At 43.7% G+C, this 22,621-nt stretch overlaps 1 protein-coding gene across 1 annotated transcript in view; it reads left to right on the forward strand.

Moving 5' to 3' along the window:
- The first annotated feature begins 26 nt into the window (after positions 1-26).
- Positions 27-22,621, forward strand: part of CYYR1 (cysteine/tyrosine-rich 1) — a 62,074-nt gene continuing 39,479 nt past the window's right edge. Inside the window, exons 1-2 of the mRNA XM_009894933.1 lie at positions 27-159; positions 1,752-1,857. Of these exons, the coding sequence (XP_009893235.1) occupies positions 27-159; positions 1,752-1,857 (239 nt within the window). The remainder of the gene's footprint in view (positions 160-1,751; positions 1,858-22,621) is intronic.

Raw genomic sequence — 22,621 nt, forward strand, 5'->3', positions numbered from 1 at the left:
TAGGCGCTGGGGTGGCTTCTGGCGGTATGGCACTGGTTGGGTCAGGGGCCAGAGCCGCAGGTGCCAAGGGCTGGTGCCAAAAAATGGGTGACGGGGCAAAAAGCCTGAAGCTGCCGGTGTGGGGAATCCAGCGAGGGCGACAGTGCAAAAAGCCCCGGGGTGGGCACGGCAGTCGTTCCCCCCCCTTGCCGCTCCTTGGCAGCAGGGCCCATGCCAGTCACCGGCCTCCCCTCTCCTTCTGGAGATTGCCGTGTCCCCTCCGGCCGCCCCAATCTGCTTGTTGGTCTTCAGACTGGTGGGTCACTTGTTCCGCCTTTTTGGTGCATGGGAGTTTCTTTCATACAAGGGTGATTGCACAGGTTTAGGGCACAGCTGCGTGAGCTGCTGTGTCCGGCGGCCCTCTCTGGCCCTTACCCCTCACCTGGTGCTTGTTTTCAAGCAGAGACCGAGCGTGAGCAGGTTCAGAGAGCTGACCCGCTAACATCTAACGCGTAAGGTTGCAGATTTGGGATGGGTCGGCAGCATGAGCTGTTGGCCACGCAGTCAGCGTGCAGAGGAGCCTCGACGTAAGGTGGGAACTTGCAGGCAGAGGTGGGACGGGGAGGGGAGTGTGGCCACAGCTGAGAGGAGGTAGGGTTGCCCGAGTCCCGGCACAACGAAAGTTGTGCCAGCATGGATGAAAGGCAGTAACGGGAACAGGAGAGTGGGAAACCCCTAGCAAAATCTCCTGCCTGGGGAACAGCAGCCACAGCGTGTCGGAAATGCAGAAGCATAGTTTGTCTTCGCTTTCAGGCCCCAGTTGTGGCAGCGTGCATTTGGGTCACCAAAGAGGTGACCAAGGGTGATGGTGTGTGGGGCAGGGGGTTCATTTGTGTTCATCCAGGCAGCAGCTGAGGTCCTGGCAGTGGGGAAGGAGAGACTGGGATGAGATTCGGGAAGAGGATGCTTTTACAGTGCATTAGCAGTACCCAGAGACGAGAGGACGATTGCTTTAAAACAGCTTCTCACAGCAGTAAAACATGTTCTTCCACATTTCTTAATTGTAAAGAGCTCTCTTACTGTCATTTCACAATTTGAGTTGCTCCTCAGTCCAGCAGAGCATCGCTGATGGCCCCTGGCCATCGTTTGTGGCCCCGGTTGGGCAGAACGGTCCTTGGCAGTGGGGCAGAGAGGGCACCGCTGACCCCCATGCTGGTCACCCCCATGTTGGGTGCCACCATGCCACGCTGGCCATGGCCCTGGGGTTGGAGCAGAGTGAGGGGAGCTGCTGCCAGCTGGTGGAGGACGAGGGAGCCCCAGGCAGCTCTAATTTACGCCCCGGGCTGGGACTGGGCAGGGAGGGGAGGAGGTAGCCAGTTCCCAAGCAGCTTCCTTCTCCTCTCCTGCAGCTCAGCGAGACAGACAGCCTGGCCTCAGGGTTCCCTCTGGACTCCTTGCTGGAATGGAAAAAGGTGATCCGTGGCGTCTTGACATTTCAAAATGGTCTTTTTTATTTTAAATGATTAAATATAAGAAGTAACCGATACGGCCAGCTACAAAATACCCATACACCAAAGCACCTAACTCTGAACTTCCTACTGAAATGCAGAACGAGTGGGAATGGGCTGCCATTTGGATTACAGGGTCAGGTCGCGCCTCGAGTGAAGTCCTGTGATTGTATAAAACTGTTAGATTGCATTTTCTTTAAAGCTGTGCTGTACAGCATTTTGTTGTTGCTGCCATTTGACCGCATGAATGTTATTTTTATTCAGCAGAAGATTGTCTGGCTCAGTGTGATAATGACTGCAAAGCTTACTGCTGTGATGGGACTACTCCCTACTGCTGTTCATATTATGCCTACATTGGGAATGTCCTTTCGTAAGTATATTTGCACTTTAGAAAAAAACTGGTGTGATGTGTTCATGGAATTGATGTAAAACCAGGTTGTGGGAAACTGTGTTTTGGCAACAAACAGTGGCAGGGTTTGGGTTTTTTTTGTTTGGTTTTTCGCTTGCTGGTAACAAACGTTGGTATTCCTCTAAAGTCTCATGTTGCACATATTTTTGAAGCATACCAGAAAGCTTGCTAAAATTGAGGGTTATGTCCTTAGCTTGTGTACAATTATATAATTCACGGACGTAAGTTCTAGAGGTGGTGAGAACTTTGTTTCAAGCTCTTCAGATGAAAAGGACAGTGAATAGAAATCTTGTGGGTTTTGTTGAAATGCTTTGTTAAAATACCTGAGTCAAACCACTATTCAGATGATTTGGATTTGAGATTCTTTTTTCTTTGAGTACTTTTTTTTTTCCCTTTCTATTGGCTTACTTGTTTTTCTCAAATGGTGTTTTGACTTTTGGTGGAATTTATTGAATAGATTCTAAGTGAGGGTACTCTGACCGTTTAACACTGCGGTATGAATAACATGTTTCACAGTGCTTAAAAAAAACCCCAGCAGGTGAAATGGGGTGGGCATGAATATTTCCTAACTAAAGAAAAATAGAGGAGTAAACTGTTGATTAAAAACATAGGCTCCAGTGCAGCTGTTAGCCCTGCATCAGTGAGGAAGAAGAGAAGCCTGTGTGCTAGCGGACCTGACTCTAGGCTCTGGGCTTAATTTAAGTGACAACCCATCAGTATTGCATTCGTATGTGAGGACAAACCTAAACAAAACATAAAATGTTCTTCAAGATAGGGCACCTTACCTTCTGTTTCGTCAACCGCACCAGTAATTTCCTTAACCTTTATCATGCAGCGTGTGACATATTTTTGACGTATTCTTGACTAAAACCAGAAAAGTAAGAAGAGGTACGTCATATGGACTGCTCCATGCTTGGGGAGGAGTGAGTGGGAAGGTGGTAACTGCTTTTTCTAAAAAGACTCCTCTGTTGCACATTTTGTTTTAGCCATGGTACCTGGGGAACATGCCAGTGTTCCCTTCAGCATATTTTACAGCGCTTTGAAGGAGTAGGCAGAGTGATGGTATTTTAATACAGAATTGATCCACAGTTTTTAAAGCAGATCAGACACTTCCTGAGCTAAAGTAAATAAAATGATGATAGAGTACCAGAATCCTTCATTCCTCTGGAAATAAAAAAGCATGTACTTAAGATTGATTACTGTTGGAGAATGATGAGTGATTTTTTTTCCCCGCTCACCTAGGGGATGTCTGCTTTGATGGTTTTTTCCTTTTCTCATTCCAAAATTGCTTTCCCATTTACATGTGTGGAAGGAGGTGCAGTTTTTGAATACCATATTCCAGCTCACATGGGGTTAGGAATGATGGACACAATAGCACAGGATATCACATTATAAGAAGGAGGCTTCTCATAGAGCAACAAAGCAAGTGGATTTTGTGTCCCACTTCCACGGGAACATCACTGGCATTTGCTTAGCCTAATGTCAGAGCTCTGCGTTGGAAAGGATCGACCAGGGGATTCTTTAGAGTGACTGCTGAAATGTTCAAACCATGCCTTCAGCGCCAGGTTGACACCTAGTCTGTTGTATGTTTATTTAACAAATGTAAACAGCTATTGAATTAGAGCTGAGTGCGAGTGGCTCTGACATGTTGGCATGGTTTGTGTGTATCTGGATGGTTTTGAATACTGGAGGGGCTCTTACAAGTGCTGTTTGCCACAACATGTCTCGGAGACATTTGATTCTTCTAATTTTTTATGGTTAAGTACTCCAATTCATAGACTGAAAGAGCAGTCAGGAGTCATTATACTCCTCTGACCTGACATTTTGCGTGATTGAGCCATCAAATTTTTTTTACCCGCTAAAAGCTGTTTTGGGCGTGTCTTCTTTAAACATGTGTAATCTCATTTTGAAAACTTCAGGCGTTAATGACTTGACCATCTGTCCTGGTAAACTGTTCTATAGTTCATTTACTAACATTGCTGGGAAATTTTGCTGGGAAACAAAGGTTGAAATTCCTACTGCCAGCTCTTAACTTATCCGTGAGTTTGAAATGTGGCCCTAAATAGTCATCATGACAGCTCTCAACCTTATCGCTGGGCTGGGTGAACTCTGTCAGCCTCACATGTAAGATTTGCTTTGTTATGCTTTGCCCTGCCCAGGGGTCAATTCTTTGGCCTTCCTTTGAGCTCCCTCTAGTATTTTCACTTCCTTCTTGAAGTGTGGCTAGCGGGGCTGAGCACGGGGTTTTGACAGAAGCCTTGCTAAGGTTATTTTTTCCTGTATCTTTCTTTGAGTATCTGTTTTGAAGGAGCTATCTGTGATGATCACAGAAGACATAAATGAACTTGGCAATTTGTTACAGCTCTGAGTCCTCAAGTCACAGTCTTCAAAGCATGTCTACTGCTTTCAGCCTGCAAACTGTGCTTTGCTAGGGTTGCTACCTTGCATTTAGTTGCATTGCGAAAGATGTTATTGTGACTTTGACTAGGCTCCCTTCTCATTATTTGGCACTATATTGGTGGGGTCTTTTATATGCAGGCTTTTCCCGTGGAAATTTCGTGTTGCCTCACCCCAAAATGACAAACCAATGAAACTGCATTAGAAGAAGACACAACCCCTGGAATTTGGAAATGGCCACTACCGACCTCTGCGTATGTTGTTCTGTTAACAACTGTGTATTGAAATCTTTTAAAGCACTATTTTTAATCCACATAATGCTGTGCTTTAAATATCCTTGTTTTCCCATGTCGTCATTTTTGATCCTACTGTCTGCACCGAACAATGGACTCGATCTGCACGGGTGCTTTCAGAAGTGCCTTTTTACTGTCTGAAACACCATTAGCAGTCCTCAGTGTTGCACTGGCTCCTCTGCTTCTTTAGAGGTTGCTTGTGCTTCTTCATTTATTTGCCACTAATTTCTCTGCTCTCTCCATTATTTATAAATCTGCATGTCTATCTGAAGTTTCTGCACTTTATCTTCTCTGGGATGTTTTTTTTTCACAAGTGTAACTCTCTCTTGCAGTTTGGGGAAAGCCTTCTGGTGTACAGTAGGTTCTTTTTCAACAATTCCCTCTTTTCTTTCACGCCTCTCACTCTTCTCTTTCTAGACCCACATGCCAGCAATTGTGGAAAAAGACTATAAACACCAGGCAATAATGTATATACTGATTTTAAAACGAAGTCAGTGTTACTAGTTCATGATCATTCATACTTAAGTTGCTTGAAGCTTTTAGGTGATTAATTAATTCTCTTCACTCATTAAAATGAGATTCAACATTGAGATATTCCATGTAGGGTTTGAGAATTTTCTGTTTTAAGAAATCATCATCTTTTGAAGACACCAGGGAATTTTTTTCCTTTAGTCAGATGAGGTTTTCAGCAAACATCCTCCAGGCTGTGTGCATCTATGATTACCCCGTTTTTCTTTGCACGCATGAAGAACAGATGCAGAATTATCGGCTAACTTTAGTATTAGGATTTCAGGGCCTGTAAGAGACGTTCCAGTGACTCCATCTTTAGTTGGACTGCAGGTACAATCTGTAAGTATTCAAGGTCTGTGACTGAGTTGTTTGTAATCCCATGAGCATTTCTAATATAAGGTAACACATCCTTCCTCCTCTTTGCCCTCCTTCGTGATACCCTTCCAGAGCAAGTTGTTACAGCATTAATGTTCTATCTATATTTCCCTTCCTACTAGTTTTCAACAGCTACAGCCTGTCATTATTTCCTCTGATGCATATGCATTTCCTCCTATTTATTTCCTCAGCATCTAGTGTTTAATAGTTAGACCTTCTAAAAATGTTTTTCTCTTGGACAAATTGCAAATTTGTGTTTGGATTTGTGCAACATAACAAAGCTGTGTCCGTGGGATGAAAGAAAAGGTGCAGGGGTGCTTGAGTGCTGAGACTGTTCCTCCTGCCCACCTTTTCACGCCCCACCAGAAGAAAGCATTGGAGGCACCCTTCCCAGCCTTCAGCATCATCCCGGCCCTTTGAGTCAAGAAACTCAAACTGCCCTCCTCCTCCTCCTCAGCTCGTTTCTAAGCTATTGAATCATTTGTGACTGACCTTTTATCTGTTTCCCTGTGCTGCGTCTGCTTCTGCAGCTTGCTACCAAGACTGCAAGGACTGCAGCGTGTTTTCTTTGTGACAGATGCTCCAGGTTTGCCCACAACGACAGTATCTCCCTAACTAACCAACCAGCAGCATTTTGCTTTCTGTCACTCAGAGGAATTGGAGACATCTGGTTATTGCCTTCAGTTTCTGCCTCAAACCCCAGAGCTCCTCAGAGGTGGCAGTGGGTACGAAAGGGGTTTCTTCTGCAGAACCCAAATCTGTATGCGTGAGTGTTCCTGACAGTGCTCTTTGTATTTGCTTCTGAGAGGCCACAAATTGTCTGGCCCTCATGCATATCCTGGTGGATTTTTTGTGGGCTAATTGCCAGTTTAATTTCCACCACATTGTGCCTTGTCTTTGTCATTGACCAGAGGTAACTTTTGAGCCGCGGCGAGCTCTCTGTGCAGAGATGTCAGTAGTTGCATGCTGTTGGGGGTGCATCTAGGTACTGCCTTTGCTCTTTCACATCACTTCACAGCCAGCAGTGGTGAGTTGATGTGAAATAATCCCAGATTCCAGGTAAATAATGGAGCAAAGAGGACAAATAGTCCAGCTGTTCTTTCAGATTAATACTGCTGGGCCAGTTGAATATTCAGTGGAAATGAAGGGACTTACACCCAGATTTGGCTGACAGTATTTAAGAAAAATCACTGATAAAATATTCAGCCCTGGTGATTGGTCCGTATTTTGCTGGATAAGTCTTTAAGGGTAGTAAACTAGGTTATTGGCTTAAGCAGAAAAAGAAAGTTAAGATGCAGTGATGCTACATTACATTGCAAAGTGTATGACGTTTCAGAATCTTTTCAGAATGACTTACTCTAAGGCAATTTTTATTTAGAAAAAAAACCCAAAAGAAACCAAAACAGGTGATTCCAAGGACTTTAAAAGTAACTGGAGGAAAAAGTAAATAAGAACTTTAGATAACTGTGATCTCATTCTAGGTAGTAGGTGGTGGTTTGCAAGAGAGTAGGTGAAAAATTCTTACCAGAGATAATGAGGAAGCAGCAGCCTGTTCAGTGACCACTGAAATGTCAGGTGTTATTTACGTGAACTTAATGTATGTTGGAGGGGGTGATTTTTTTGGGTGGGTTTTTTGTTTTGTTTTACGTCTAGAGGTTGCACAATGTGGGCAGGAAGGAAGGAAGGCAGACAGAGAGAATGGGAGGAAAAGAGGCAGAGAATACAGTTAGCATAAAAATCGTGTGCATGCCTCAGCCTGCAAAACTGAAGAAAAAGCCGTGTGTAGTGTATCTAAGTGTGGCATTTGACGTGAAGTACTTTATATCCAGTAGTACTTTTGAGAAAAGCAGCTGACCTCAGAGAATGCCATTTTTGTTCATGAAAGGGAGAACATCCCTTAAGCTGATTCACTTGATACAAGAATGCGGGATGGAGGGTGGGTATGGAGGAGGAGTGCACCAAAGGACAGAATTAACTTTTTGAGAGTTAGGAATATAGAGATGTAGCCTCGAGTTCATAGTGAATAATAATAAAAAAAAAAAATGTCAGGAAGCTTGGCATTCACTGTAGATTCCAAATAATTAAAATTATACACTTTCAGGCATCCTACAGTAAATATGTGAAGCAGCATATGGGTTGGGGTTGGTTCTATGTCTGCACTACAGTTGTATGGTACTCTGCTTAAAATAAAATTGTGTTCCTCTTCATCAATGTAATGTTCAAATTTTCCTATGATTGAAGCACTTTGGGACAATATGTAAAACTGCAGTTCACCTGCCAGTTGCCATTTCATGTTGCTGGCTCTGTGACTTCTGATATGAGGACAGAGGTGCACCAAAGACTGGGTTCAATAGTTATTTTTTCAATTTGGCTTGAGGTTGTGGCTTCTGATCAAGCGAGTCTCCCTGAACGAGCACACGGAGCAGAGCCTAAGCGTGCTTGTGTTGAGTGCTGGGGGCTGACTAATAAAAATGTCATCGGCAAGAGCAAGACTGATAATTAGGCTAAAACCATTTCCCTTTCATTCTGTCTAAGAGGTGAACAGCAATTCAGCCTTTTAATCCTTGGTCTTCAACATCTGGAGTACCTGTGGAAGTACGTGATCTGTGCTTCAGCCTGGGAAGACCTCCGCAAGAGAGGTATCCAACTCTATCTGTGCAGGGGGTTGGTTAACCACAGCTTAGAGAAAGACCATGTTTTCATTGTAAGATCTGCTGGAGAGAGAACTGGTATTTGAAATGTGACCTTTGCAAAGTGTTTGAACTTCCAGTTGTTTTTTTGCTCCATGCCTATTGTCCTAGTTCATATCCTTCAGCAGAGAATGTGTGATCAGATTTATGACCAGAGCAGTATCGTCTCTTAGCGATGGCTGCAGAGGAAACCCTTGTCAGCACCAGAATTAAAACACAGGGCGCCTCTTCTTTAGCCCTTTGTGTTTTCATTTCTGACCCTATGTTGTGACAAGCAGCTCAAAATGGGAAAAAACTGTTTTGTTTGCCAAACAGCAGCTCACAAAAGATAGCTCCCGCTTCCTGTCTCCCACCTCTTTTTTGGGGGGGTGTGTCTGACTAATTGCTTTGAAATGTTTGGGACTAATGGGACTGGGTTCTTTTGCTTGTTTGGTTCTTTTTGGAAGTTTGGGGGGGGTTATTTTAGCAGGTAGCTATAAGAAGTAGAATACTCTTTTTAGTGAAAACTGGAAGTCTTTGCAAATATGCAAGTTCAGTTGTTCATATGAAAAAAGGCTAGCACGGTTTTGTGCTAAAACTTGAGTTGTTGACATCCCTGTGGATCATCTGTTTTTCATCATTTGGGAGATTGTTAGAATTTGGCCTGAAAGTAGAAGCATTAAGGTATAAATCACTGAAATGCTCTCTGTGGCTTACGGAAAACTCTTAAGGGGGAAAAATAAACATTCATAAGGAATTTGGTGAAATTAGCTTGCTTATACTGCACTGTTTATTTTGAAAAGATTTTTCAGTGAAAAGGAGAGATAATTTTGTGTTTATCACTTGCAGTGGTCTGTTTTGGAAGCCTGTAGGATTTTCCCATAAGGTTCGGTCATGTAAAAGATAAATGTTTTCTTAACACTTAGTAAGACTGACGTAAAGACTGAGCCTGGGGATTATGTTGATCACAAGAATACTGTCCTTTCTTCATAAGAATTTTACCTTCTGTCTGTTATCTTAAACCCACACACACACCTTTCCCTTTTTCAGGTGGGGGAAAGGTCCACCTCTGAATTTTATAAGAATATGTAACTTTGTTCAGTCATCTGTACACGCAAAGCTTGCAAGAGAATTCAGATAGTCTGGTAGGCACCAGTTCGGCAAAGTAGTTAAATGCATTTGTAACTTCAAGGCAGTGAGTAGATGCAATGGATAGAGTCCTCATCATGTTGAAATCAATAAGCTAATTACTTCAGTGGGGATTTCGTGCACTTGGCTCTAATGGGACAAGTTGTAAGCTCAAGTACCTTGTTGAATCCAAGTGTTAGAAAATAATTTTTTTTCTTTTTTTTTTTTTTTTCAATCACCATGATACCGTCCATGTTCGTTGCTACTTCATGCTCCCTTGCTCCCTGTTCAAGTGCTGCTTAATCAGGTGTGTCAATCCTTGAGGGTCAGGAGATGTACAGGACAAATTCCACCTCAGCTGACTCATCCGCTCCCTGCACATCCAATGCATACATGCATCCCCTACCCCCAGCTGGAGAATTCCCGTTTTACTGGCTAATTCTGAGCTTTCACTGAGCTCGCAGGATTCTCAGAGGATTAGTCTGTTGCATTTTGTACTGGTTCCTCTGTAGTAAGTAATATCACACCAACTCAGAGCAGGGTTATTAATGAAGATACTTCTGGGTCAAAAGCTGAGCACGAGGGCGATTCGGTGCTGCGCAGTGTGATTGCAGCCAATCCAAATAAAAATCACTAATTCAATATTTGAACAATATTGTCCTAGAGAGATAAACTTTCGTTCTAATCTTAATGCTCCTCTTTAAGGGACAGAAACAAAGTTCAGCATATGTGAGTGAGTTATTAAAAATTAAAGGAAATGAACTATTAATTCACAGGGCAGCCACAAGTTCCTTCGAGATTTATAGCCTCAACTAGATAGAAATTCCACAGTTAATGTAATCTTCAGAAATTCAATGAAGTTTTCTCAATGATTTTTCTCTATTTAAAAAAGGAAAAAGTTGTGATATTTACTTCCAGAGTCCCTTCCGCTATGCTAAAAAACTTTTTTTTTTCCTTGTAATGAATTACTTTTGTAAAATCCAAGATTTCTCCTGGGACTTACTCCATACATAAGTGTGTAGTATGGGTTGGAGGGACACTAATACCACAAACTGGACAGGCTTGTTTCATCATCATGTCTCCCTCTGTTGGCTCATCCACATGGATAAGAGATTTTTACGGCTGTCATTAAATGGAGTTATTCCTTTTGCTCACAAGGGAGGCTTGGTTTAATGCTGAATGTTTCAGCTTCTCTCTCTTTATTGAGGCCCGTGGTACAGTTTGTCACAAGCACAAGAGGTACTAAGGATCTACAGCTATTGTTGAAACATCTGTTCATCAGCCAAGAGGCAGTGAGCCTTATTTTTAGGTGCCTTGTGGACTTGCTACACTACTATTGAAGTGTGAAGGGACTGTGCAAACTATCTCTACTCCAGTCCTTTATACAGTTCATGGTCAAGGTGATCTAATGAAGGTATAATTATGGTACTGCTGCCCTGTAGCTATTTCCAGCTGCTGAGCAGCCCATAGGGCACCAGTGTTAGTAAACTAGGAATAACATATAAAATGCAGTCCCAAATGTCCATGCTTATGCTGTCACAGCAACTGTGGTCTTGGTCTCTGATGCTCTGTACTGCTTATTCCTGTTGTGCCTGTGCATTTGACTTTTCCTTTCCAACATGAGGGTTAGAGAGGGCCTGGATGTAACCGCTGTCCCATCCTTCCCTCCCCTCACCACTGGTAATCCCTCCTCCTCCCCAGTAAAAGGAACAGAACAGAAATAATGATTTGGGACAGGAGGGAAGCAGTTACCCTTGGAGAGTGGCGTGTCCCACCATGGAGGGGGTGTCACCCCTGTCTTGCACTTCAGAGGACAGAGTCCCCCAGGAGCAGTTCGCGTCCCACCAGGTGAGGTAACGTCAACTGGGGAGAACAGGAAGGTTGTCAAGGAAAGGGCAGGGGATTGCAGCTGCTGCCTATTACCTTTTCTACACAGTGTGTATATGTATATACACATGTATATATGTATGTATGTGTGTATATATACACACAGTTATTATCTTAAAATCAATTTTCTTTTGAAATTCTACTTTGCCATTTTCTTGCAACACTAAAACCATCTAGAGTACCATCTGGCGTTACGGTCCTGTTCTGGTATCTGTATTGTGGAAGCGCCCATCGGTGGTGCCCATTGGCAGCACCGGGTTTTCGGATCTCAAGGCGCCGTGGAGCCCCGGAGAGCCCCTTGCCAGGAGCTCTCCAGCCCAGCTGGCATCTGCCGCTTTGGTTGGGGTAGCAAATTGGGAGGATGGAGGAGCACGGCAGAGTGCTTGTTCCCGTGTCACAGCACCTCTGCAACAGACCTGTGCAGGAAAAGAGTAGCAGAAATATTCTGATAGCAGACTGAGGAGAATTCAGACGAGCTGTGGAGAGACCCAGGATTAATTACATACGTATAAGTAGCACTTATAATATGATGGTGTTTAAACGGTACGTGACAGTAGCTCTTAATTCTTTTGTTTGGATCAAATCCTTCAAGTCCCTGAGGTTTTGGACCTCTCCTCATCTGCTGCTTTGGAAATGTAAACCAAGAGGAGAGAAAAAAGGCAGCCAGCATAAATTTAACACTTAACTTTTCATTGTTGGGACTAAAGCAACTCTAATAGTATTTTGTACAAGACCTTGTTGAAATACATCTCTTGAGATCTTTGAGATTTTCCTGGAACAGTAACAAGAATTTTGTTAGTGCGATATTTTGTATAAAGAATACAGCTTTTCTGTAATCATCTTTGCTTTCCACTTGTGTAGCATATCATCTTCCAAGGGTTTCAAAACACTTAAGATTGTCAGTTGCTTCAGTCTTGTGCTCACGATATCCTGTCAGGGAAGGCAACAGTGTCTGGGCATCATTGTCTGTCTGCCATCCACATAGCATGTACTTCTACTGGTGATGGCTCCTCAGTTCTGAAAGCGGTATAAACTACCACAAATAAAGATGAATTATTTGGGTTATGGGCAGAATTTTGATTACTTGGAGCCAAAGTTTGATGTCTGAATATAAACACTGAATATGCCATGGATAAGCACATTCAGATGAAAACCAGAGAGAGAATGGCCTCACGTGTGAGAAGTCCTTGTATGCTATGTTCAGCACAAAAGCACCCTCAGCTGTGAGTGAGAAGCCCTGGTGTTAATCTAATCTAAGTCATTAGTAACCTTGCCACAAAGCTATTTTGTCAGAGCATCTCATGTGCAAACGTTGCATTCCTTTAAGTCAACAGTTATTTTTGTCTGCCTTTCTGTTTGCCAACATCTCTGCTCTGGGGCACAGCTTCTCCTGCACTGCAGTGTGCCGACCACTTGCTATGCTGCATGGTCCTAGTCCCCAAAGATCTCAGGGAGGCTGTGTCTGATGATAGCTAATATATTTACATGGCTGAAAGCTAATATTGTTTGTTCAGTCCGTGGCAGTAACCCTGTGTTTGGCTTGGAAATAGCTGGCCTATTTACATAAACTGAAATTATGAAAATGGATGACAGGATCGCCAATCTGCTTACCTCGCATTGCTTTCCTCTGGTGGCTCCTTGCAGGGATAATTTGATATTAAATTCCAGCAGAGAGCGAAAGAATAGAGCTTCAAGGGGACAGGGATGGATGAAAAGTTATGGCCCTCATTCTCCATTTTCAACAACAAATTTAAAATTGTCTGAAGTAAAGCACAATACGTCTTTGTTCCTAAGCCCTCATGATTGTTGAACAAAACTTAATGTTGGATTAGCATATTTCCAGAAATGTAATAAAATGTTAGCTTGACAATAATGCTTTCAAAATTGCTATATGACAGGGGTGCTGTAAACATAGTGGCATGTCTGCTGTATGTTTCAAATAATATGCTACATTAAGATAATGTGCTGAGATTAGGAAGGGAGCTATGGTATTTAATGTCTGTATGTGGTAAGCTTACATTGTCACTGTCTTCTAACATAATTTATTTTGCATTAAAATTCCATATTCTCCTTCAGGAGAGGAAATTTTTCCTGCTTACTCCTCACGCCCCTCCCCAGTCTTCCTTTCTTCTGAAGTAGGTGTGTGAGGAAGCGTGATCAGCTCCTGAAATGGCCTCTATGGCTCGGCTGCCTGCGCTGATTGGGGGTGGGTTTGGTGACTTCGGAAGGTCCTTTCTCATTAGCCAGAGAAGTAAGAATTTGTTCTGATCAAACATTCTGAAGCTTTTGGCAAAGTGGTAGGTAGAGGGTCTCTCTCCCGTATCGCTCTGCAGGCACAGGCTGACAGCAGCTACTTCCAAGCTGACCTCCAGGCTGGCATCTGCGCAGCAGACAGGGATCAGTATTGTTTATCCAGTGGGGACATCATCTCTGTGTGTCCACTGGCCTGTGCAGTGCTGGAGAAACAGCTCTGGTTTACACCACTCCAATTTGACAAGTTACAAAGCAACTTTGGGTTTTTGAGCCGTGCCTCCTTGTTTAAAGGAGGGAGTTGGGGTTTTTTTTACCTCCTATGAGGGACGTTTTGTTCTGCGTGTCTGTGAGTAATTCCCCAGAAGGATGGCCCAGTAGGCATCTGAAGAGCTGTGCAGTCCCCTCCAAAGCACTGAGTGGCCATGCCAGGGAATCCCACTCAGGCAGGTTCCTCCTCAGGGGGGAGGCTTGCTGGCTCATCCAGAAAATCACCTGGACTGCTTCTGAGGAGCTTCCAGCTGCCCAGACTGCATGGGGGAGAGCAGGGCTGCATCAAAGATGGAAAACTGCTGCTTGGTACTCTCTTGCTGTGCCTTGTTGTATACTGGGGTTTAAAAGAGAACTGCTCACAGCCTTTGTGCTCCATTAATTGTAGGAAAAGGACAGGTTGCACCTCAGTAGCTCTGAGCTCTTCCTCCGAGCGTACTCTCTCAGCAGGCACCTGATCCTGCTGCCTGTCACTGGTGGGTACCTGCATTTCATCCTCCCTGTCCTGCCCATGGTGCCATGCTCCGGGAAGGGCACAGTTTCGGGTGCGTTGGTCCAGTCTGGTGCTCAGCCTTTGCCTGGTGAGTAAGGGGTGGCCGGAGGGCCCCCTTCAGGAGAGGCTGGGTCCTCGACAGGGAGGACAGGTAGGTCTTGCAGTTGGTGAGGACATGCTCTCACTGCATGTGTATCCTCTTGCACCTTCCCAGTAGGGTCCCAAGGCCACCCCATCTGGGATACAGCCCTTGTATTGATGGAAAATGACACAGTACCTCTTTTAGCTAATATAAAAGCAATTACTGCTCTGTGAGACCGGTAACTGGAAAGCAAGTTACCAGTTAGCAGCTGTTGTTTAAATCTGAAGGAACTACCCTTCAAGTGAGGGTTTTCATTTCGGCTTTGTTATGTGTCAATAATTTAATGTATGTTGCAGTGGCTGATAGGGCTTTGTAATGAGCTGCTGTTGTTTTTCCAGGCTGAATACTTGCTGTGCTCACAAAAAACACTGGATGTGTGGATATGTGAAACAAGTCAGCTGATTTATTATTGTTATCTGTCACTTGCGTTGAATGGTTTTAATAACTGCCAGAACTAACAGCTCCTTCATAACCACCAGTAGCACAGCTATAGCTGTTGCTATATTTTTATCACTTCATTTTTTTTTCAACTTGTGTCATGATAGACAAACTGTCAATTAACTGGGCAAAATCCTCAAGTCACTTGATGTATACTGGTGTGCACTGGCTGAAAATATGGTCCAGCATGAGAAGAGCTATGAGATTTTGCTCCAAAACTGGCAAACAAAATCTTTTGGGCTGTCTCTGGCCTGTCCAGAAGGGAATTGCAGCAGCTCCACCACCATAAGGATTCCCTGAGTTCCTCTAGCCATGTTCAGGTATGAGAAGTACCTTTTTCCTTGTTATTTTCAACAAAATCCTCATAGTGGCTTCATAAGAGCAACACAAACCTTTTTGTCTTTAGTCCCTGTGCTATAAAATGGGGACTGGAGGTTTCTACCCCTGTGAATGCAAATCTTCAGCTTTGGGTTTTGTGCTCTGACCTATTTAAGAAGTTGCTTGAGGCTGAACTTCAAACTGACCCCTTGGTTTGTTAGCCAAGTGTTTCCAGTCCTGTTTTATTCTTGTGGTTTTTAGCTGCTTCTTCCTCAGAAAATAGCCAGCTGGTTTTACTTTTTGTCTCTGTCCCACCTGCCTGGCCTGCCGCTGGACTTGGAAAGCCCTCATGATGACTGCAGCAACACAAAAGCCTTGGCCACGAGCATGTTACTTGGAAGAGCTTGTCTCACGAGGCCTTTGCTCTTCTACCACAGCAGCTCCAAACAGGCCCAGGAGCCAAAATAAATCCAGTTTGGTCTAGAAAGTTCAGCCTGTCCACCACAGGACTGTAAAGGCTCAGAGGAAAAAGCTTTCCTTTCTCTTCTCATAGGCTCAGCGCGATGGCTGGTGTTCCCCAGGGGGGTAATGCTGTGCCTGTCGTGCTGTTGGGATGTGTGGAGGCACGGATCAGCTGTCCCGAGGCAGGTTGGGCTGCAGCCCCCATGTAGGGGCTGTCATTACCTGTGCCCAGGGAGCTGGGCTGCAAGCAGGACATCTCTTCAGAGGACATTGTGCGTCGCAGTGGTGTTAGTCCTCAGCACTAAATGCCTGCTGCTGCTTCTCCTGGGCTGGGAGCCCCATCCTCCCAGAAGGTGTGTGTCCCAGAGCTGTCCTTCCCCGTGAGCAGGATCACAGCCCTTTTCTCCGTGCCATGTGCCAGAGAAGTGCTCTCAAGGGACAGATCGGTGACCTTCCACAGGACTCCACTGTTGTGTAACTACTCCTTCATTAAGAAGTTAAAAGGATTAAGAACTGGCTGACATGTCAGAAAGTGGAGGCCGCAAAGAATTATCGTGTAATGAGGGCTGTTTGCAGTGAGGTTCTTTGGGGATTAGTACTAGCACTGAAAATGTTCCAATTCCAGTCAGGACCTAGGATGTAAATGCAAAATCCCTGGTCCTAAATGCGTGTGTGTGAGAGAGATACATTTTAAATGAATGCACTTTGGAAGTTCTCAGATGACAGATTTAAGGGGGTTTCTGTGACCTTAATTTGTTCCTCTTTTCTATACTTTGTGGTGCAGCCTTCAATTACATGGTTATCATGGAGCAGTGGGATTGTAACATTTGTATATGTCTTCGAAGGCGGTGTTTTCAATGTATAAGGCCTACATATCTCTACACAGATTTAAATGTGGTGCCTTAATACATATTACATGCAGTAGCGCAAAAGATCCCCCCTCTGATCTTGCTATGGGAGGTTTCAGACCTGTAAGTGGCTTGGGCCTTTGATGGCCAATATTCTTTACCAGCTCATATGAAATATGTTGCTGGCCTTATTCCAGTTGTTACTGATTCATCAGAGCTGATGCCAGGCGAAATTTTAGCTGGATAACTGAAATGAGAAGCATGAGAGCCAGAGAACTGAGTGTGCCCTCTCCTTGGAGAGGTAGTACCTCCTGGCCAGGACAAACAACAACGAGCAAAGCAGTGCAGGGATGCTTTTTTCTTGTTTTCTGTGGCATACCTTTTCTGAACACAAACAAAATGTGTTCTGCTGTGATGTTAGCATGTTAAGAAAGGGCAATAAAAATTTCAGCATTCTAATTAAGTGTCATTTTTATTGTGGTGTTTCAGGAATTCAGTGACAATGCAATGAGAAATGATCTATGCAACCTAATTAAAAACATCACGGAGTGCTTTTCAGCCCTTATGTTCAAAAGTGTTTAGGGATCCCAGATCCCATTTTCATGTATCCAGCAAGAGGCTTACTTCCAGAGGAAAGGCTCTGGGAGGCCTCAAAAGATGCAGACTTTCTGCAGGTGGTCTCCTGTGGAGTCACCCCTGGCTTTCTGTGTCACACTTGAAAGCAAGTCACACTTGCTTTCTGTGACCATAACTTTACCAGCTATATTGGAAAACTGCCTGTCTTTGTGCACGCTGACTTCAGTGCACTTACTTCCTGACTTTTTAGTCTCGGCACCATGGCTCTTTCCTGTTCATTTAAAAAAAAAAAAAAAAAAGAAAATGCACACCTCAAAAAGCCCTTGCATTCTCTGCTTGCTCAATTGCTCCTATTCTTGATCCTTCCATAGCTTCTACTAACATCTTTACATTACTTCTGCAAAGAACCATGAAATATAATAAATAAACTCTTAATCAGATGTGACTGCATTCCTATCTTTGAAAGCTGTCCAAGATGGTGAATTAAATGGGGGAGGGAGGGCAGGTTTGTATTGCGCTGTGATCTCTGATAATTGAATATAGGTTGAAAACTCCTTTGAATTAGTGCCATCAGATGTAATACAAAATATTCAGTTTTAGGGCATCATCTCAAATAAAGGTCAAGAAAAGAGTGAAAATAAGCCCTATCCTGTTTGAAATAGATTTCAGTAACAATATATTCATTCTCTTAAGCTACTTAGCATATTTTTCATAGCAGTATTATATTTAATCTATGAAACAGATTTAATATATGAAACATATTTAATCTATGAAACATATTTTTAGCAAGATATTTTCAAGACTGTCTTTTAAAAAAAAAATTAAAATCTGCCTTTATATGCCTGTCTCAGGCTTAATTTCTACAGTCTGAAAACAGATTTCCAATGGTCATGAAAATGCCAGCTTGATTTATCTTGAAGTCAATAGGAACCTTGTTGAGGCTGTAGAACTGGACTGGTAATAAATACCTCTGGTCCACGTGCACAGCGATGGTTGACGCGTAGTTCATGTGTGCCATTTTAATCTCTGAAACAAAATAGATGGAAATTATTGTTGGAGCCCGATCATCATAGCAATGCATTATCAGTGTAGAATTTGTGGCATTCTTCCATCTGTTTGTGAACCAGGATGTCATACCAACCAACTTTGTACCTTTCTAAATGGCCTCTAGAAATTTGTCCAGAAACTGTCTGCTGAAGGGGACTACTTTCCCCGTGGTTTACTGCATGGATTTAGGAACTTTAGGAAGACATTGCCTTGATGTAAAGCCTCTCCCACCCAAAGTCAAGGTGAATTTACTGTTTTGCTTCTTTTTAACTTCTCAAAGTGTCTGATTATTCCCTGGCAAATCAGTTGTTTGCCCCTCTACTCCACTCTCGTAGGACCCCACCTGGAGTACTACATCCAGCTCTGGAGTCCCCAACATAAGAAGGATGTGGACCTGCTGGAGCACATCCAGAGGAGGGCCACAAGGATGATCCGAGGGCTGGAGCACCTCTCCTATAAGGAAAGGCTGGGAGAGCTGGGGCTGTTCAGCCTGGAGAAGAGAAGGCTCCAGGGAGATCTTATTGCGGCCTTCCAGTACCTAAAGGGGGCCTCCAGGGGAGCTGGGGAAGGACTTTTTACTAGGGCATGTAGTGATAGGATGAGGGGGAATGGCTTTAAACTGGAAGAAGGCAGGTTTAGATTAAACATTAGGAAGAAATTTTTTACTTTAAGGGTGGTGAGGCACTGGAACAGGTTGACCAGAGAAGTTGTTGAGGCCCCATCCCTGGAAGTGTTCAAGGCCAGGTTGGATGTGGCCTTGGGCAACGTGGTCTAGTGGGAGGTGTCCTTGCCTGTGGCAGGGGTGTTGGAACTCAATGATCATCATAGAATCATAGAATGGTTTAGGTTGGAAAGGACCTTGAAGATCATGGGCAATCTTCAAGGTCCTTTCCAACCTAAACCATTCTATGATTCTATGTCGGAACCTAAGTGACCTTTCCAACACTGGTACAAGTTTGTGAAAGCCTTCGTGTTTAGTGGGAACCAGGGTACTTTTATGCTAAGTCATGTTGTAACATTTCTTGAGTCGTTTTACAAGGGCCAAAGTGCTGTTTAAAATATTGTTTATTTTGTAAGTACAAGCGATTGTGCTGAGAATGTATGGATTTGCTGTAATCCATGTAGATGGGGTTTTTTTTGTTTTTGTTTTTTTGTTTTGTTTGTAATGAACCTCTTTTAAAATCTGCTTGGTTTGTAACCTGGGTCCCAGTTCAGCTCCCAGGGAATCAGCAGAAACTTTCACACTGTATTTCATGGGCTGTGGTAGAGGAGGTTGGAGGACTGGCACCTTCCTAGTGGTAGTACTATCCTCTCCTTTTCCACCTGAGCAGAAATGGCATTTGCTTTTCAGCCCTACTGCTCACTCGACCAGTCAGCGTCATAACTGGCATCGGTTATGGTGGCTTAGTAGCCAGTTATGGTTATTTGGAGCTGGATCCCTGTCAGTTCAAAAAGGGGACTGAAGCTATCAAATCATTTTGATACTGCTGATCTTACAGCAGTATTTCTGAACTGATCACATGGATAGAAATTTTATTACAGCTCCCCTGGATGTCTTAAGCTCTCAAGCAATGCATTTAAAAATCAGTGTAATCTCCATTTAGAACCTGAAGCAAAGTCATATACTAAACACAGGACTGCAGAGTTTGGCTCCAAGAGAGGTGCTTTGATGTAAAGCTGATACATTTTGAATGTATTCACTTAATGTCAAGAAGCCAGACAGTGAATACTGCAATGTATAGTCCACGTCTGGCAGTTTCCAGTGAATTAGTTATATTGCCACGAAGAAGGTGGTGTGTAACAGAGACAACACCTGCAAAAAATAGCTAATGTGCTGTCAGCTTTAGGGCTTCATTTAAAAGGCAGGGTGATAATGGAAGCACATAATGTTGCTCAGACATTAGTATCTACTGCCGTGGTCTGCAGGTCATGCTGTAACTGCTCTCTAAATTTAAATAGGTACTTACTGTGTGCTTCTGCACCAGATGGCATAGGTTCAGCACAGCCTGTGCTGCACTGAGTGAAATGGAGCCTTTTTTGTTGATGGTGGTAAGGATATGTCCCTCAAGATAGAAATATATTAAGTAGAGGGTTTTGTTCCCCACGTGGTACCTCTCACTGCAGCAGCTGCTAATGGAATGACTGACCAAAGGGAAGTGATGAGCCCAGGTGGGAAAACAGTTATCAGCTGGAGCAAATGGTTGATTTCCTGGAAGATTCCTTGTACTGAGATAAGTGGTTAAAGCCAGACCAGCTACCCTTAATAAAGTAAAAGTGTAATCTTTTTAGCAACTCACCTTAGTACTCTCCTATTATCACTTTAGTAAGGGGATGTAAATGTCTTGTTTCAGAGGATTTGCATCTGCTAACTTAGCTGTGGTGCATCTGCCCTGGTGGTTAAACAGTGCAATTGCCAAAGCAGGAATTTAAAATTCCACACATAATTCAAGTTAAAAGTAATTTTTAGTGTCCTGTCACTGGACTTAAGCTTTTTTTGTGGTCTGTTTAAACTAGGACACTTAGGAGTTGCCCATTCCCTCTGAAAGCTGTGCTCCCCTGAGCTGGCAGAGGCTGCGTGGTACGCTTGGCTGCTCAGCTCCACACACATCTCTTGGCTCCCTGGGCTGGATTCACAGTGGCCCTGGCATTTATAAGGACCTCTGCACAAACAGTACCTCCGCAGAAGTCTGTTTATAGTGCAGGCTTGAAGGAAATACAAATTAAGGCATACACCGGCATGTGACAGAGATAGGATGTGTTTTAGGGCTGACTGGAAGGCAGCTCAGTTAACCTTTGTTTTGCCAAATAGGAAATGGAAAAAAAATAATATATGAAATCACTCCATGTCTCATGAAAACTAAAAGTAATTAGTTATTCTGTAATCAAATTACTTCAGAAATGCTAGGTAGTAACAACTGCTGTATTCCTGCTTGCAAAGTGCTACGCATCTGGAATTATTTTCCTGATGTTTCAAAGCAAGTAAAATCGGGTTTGTTCTCCTGAGAGTCAATTAGTTCTCTGCTGGTAAATATTTCTAAATCTGTAGGTAAAAAAAGAGTAAAGCTTCATCAGTGCTACAGAGAACAGGTCAATTGTGTAACTGCTTCTGCAGAATTCGTTAGCAGAGTAACACGTCAAAGCAGAAGGTTAATTTGCAGAGATTTGTGCTCTTCAGCCTCAAGTCCTCCAAGCTGTAAGAGATTGCTGCACTTGCTGAGGACCCCGGTGCCCACAGAGGACCAGTTTACCTGCAGCTTTTTTGAAGTCCCACCTTCTGGTTTCCAACTAAACCAGGAGTTGGATTTTACAGGTGTGATCTGGTAGAGTGAAGGAATCTTACCTGTCAGTGGCTTTTCCCACAAACTGCTTTGTAATATGGGAATACTGATTTGGCCCTTAAGTTGTCAGATTTGCCACCGTCAATCCCCTATGGCTTTCCAAGGACCAGTTTTGTGACAGTGTATCACTGTAGACTGTGACCACTGTTTTAATCTCGGACTGCAAACTGCTGCCAGGGGAAAGATAATTACAATACAAATGCTGTTATTTTTTCTTTTCTACAAAAAATATACAGATGTAGTGTTAAGAGCTAATGCAAAGAAAAACAAAAATAGCCCTAAGATGTAAAAATACCTGCTTGATCTAAGTTCAATTTTTAATAAGAAATCAGTTACAAGGTGAAATCTCGGCTCCTTTTGTATGGATGAGGATTGGGGACTGGGTTATTAAAACCCAGGATGTCAAACAAGTTGCAGGTTCTCACAAGTTGCGCTCATAGATTCAAAAAAAAATTCATTACACTTTTTAAAGAAGGAGCCTGCCCCTGTTCTCCAGTTTATAAATATTTCATGCTGAAATAATGCATGAGGTAGCAGAGCTCGCACCACGCTGCAGGGCTGGAATCGCTCTTCTAGGATTCTGATTGAAGTGGCTCACTGGGGAACCGTGCGTACGCTGCAGCCGGTGTACCCAAATCTGCCACCGCAGGGTTTGCATCTCAGCCGAGGCGCATGAGGGAAACCATTTGGCTAGCAGGGACTGAGCGCGGGCTGTGTTGCTTGCTCTCTAGGTTGGTGGAGAGGTTGAGCTTTAACCAAACAGGAAATAAAAGTAATGTCATGTCTGATGTTAGTCTGTAGCGCAATTGCAAATGCACCCTTTTCACCAGGTAGTGCGGAAGTTAAATCAGTGCATGACTCATTAAGGAAAAAGCTGCCTTTTTCTTTTTCCCCCTTTTTTTTCTTTTTTTTTTCCCTTTCTGGCCCAGAGGTTCAGATTTTGGGCTGCTAGTGGTTAAGCAGGGTAATTAATAAGTTAGTCTCAGGAGACAGTTATGGGAAAGAAGGAGGAAACCTCCTTTCCTTTTTGTGGCTTTGGGGTGGAAAGGTAGATTCCCTGAGCATCAAGTCAGGAGTGCTTCATGGAAATGGGGTTTGGCTGCAGCAGCGTGTGGCGGTGGAAACGACGGGCGGGTGAGCTGCCCTCACCCCAAGTGTGGAGGTGGTGGCAGCCCAGCAGCAGAGCTGCCCCCGGACCCCTGGGAAGCGGCAGCTGCCAGCCTCTAAGCAGGACGTGGGGAGAGGTGAAATGAAGTTCTGGGGGTGCCGTGCGAGGAATGCATG

The sequence above is a fragment of the Charadrius vociferus genome, unplaced genomic scaffold (assembly GCF_000708025.1).
Source record: "Charadrius vociferus isolate BGI_N301 unplaced genomic scaffold, ASM70802v2 scaffold201, whole genome shotgun sequence".
NCBI classification, from domain to species: domain Eukaryota; kingdom Metazoa; phylum Chordata; class Aves; order Charadriiformes; family Charadriidae; genus Charadrius; species Charadrius vociferus.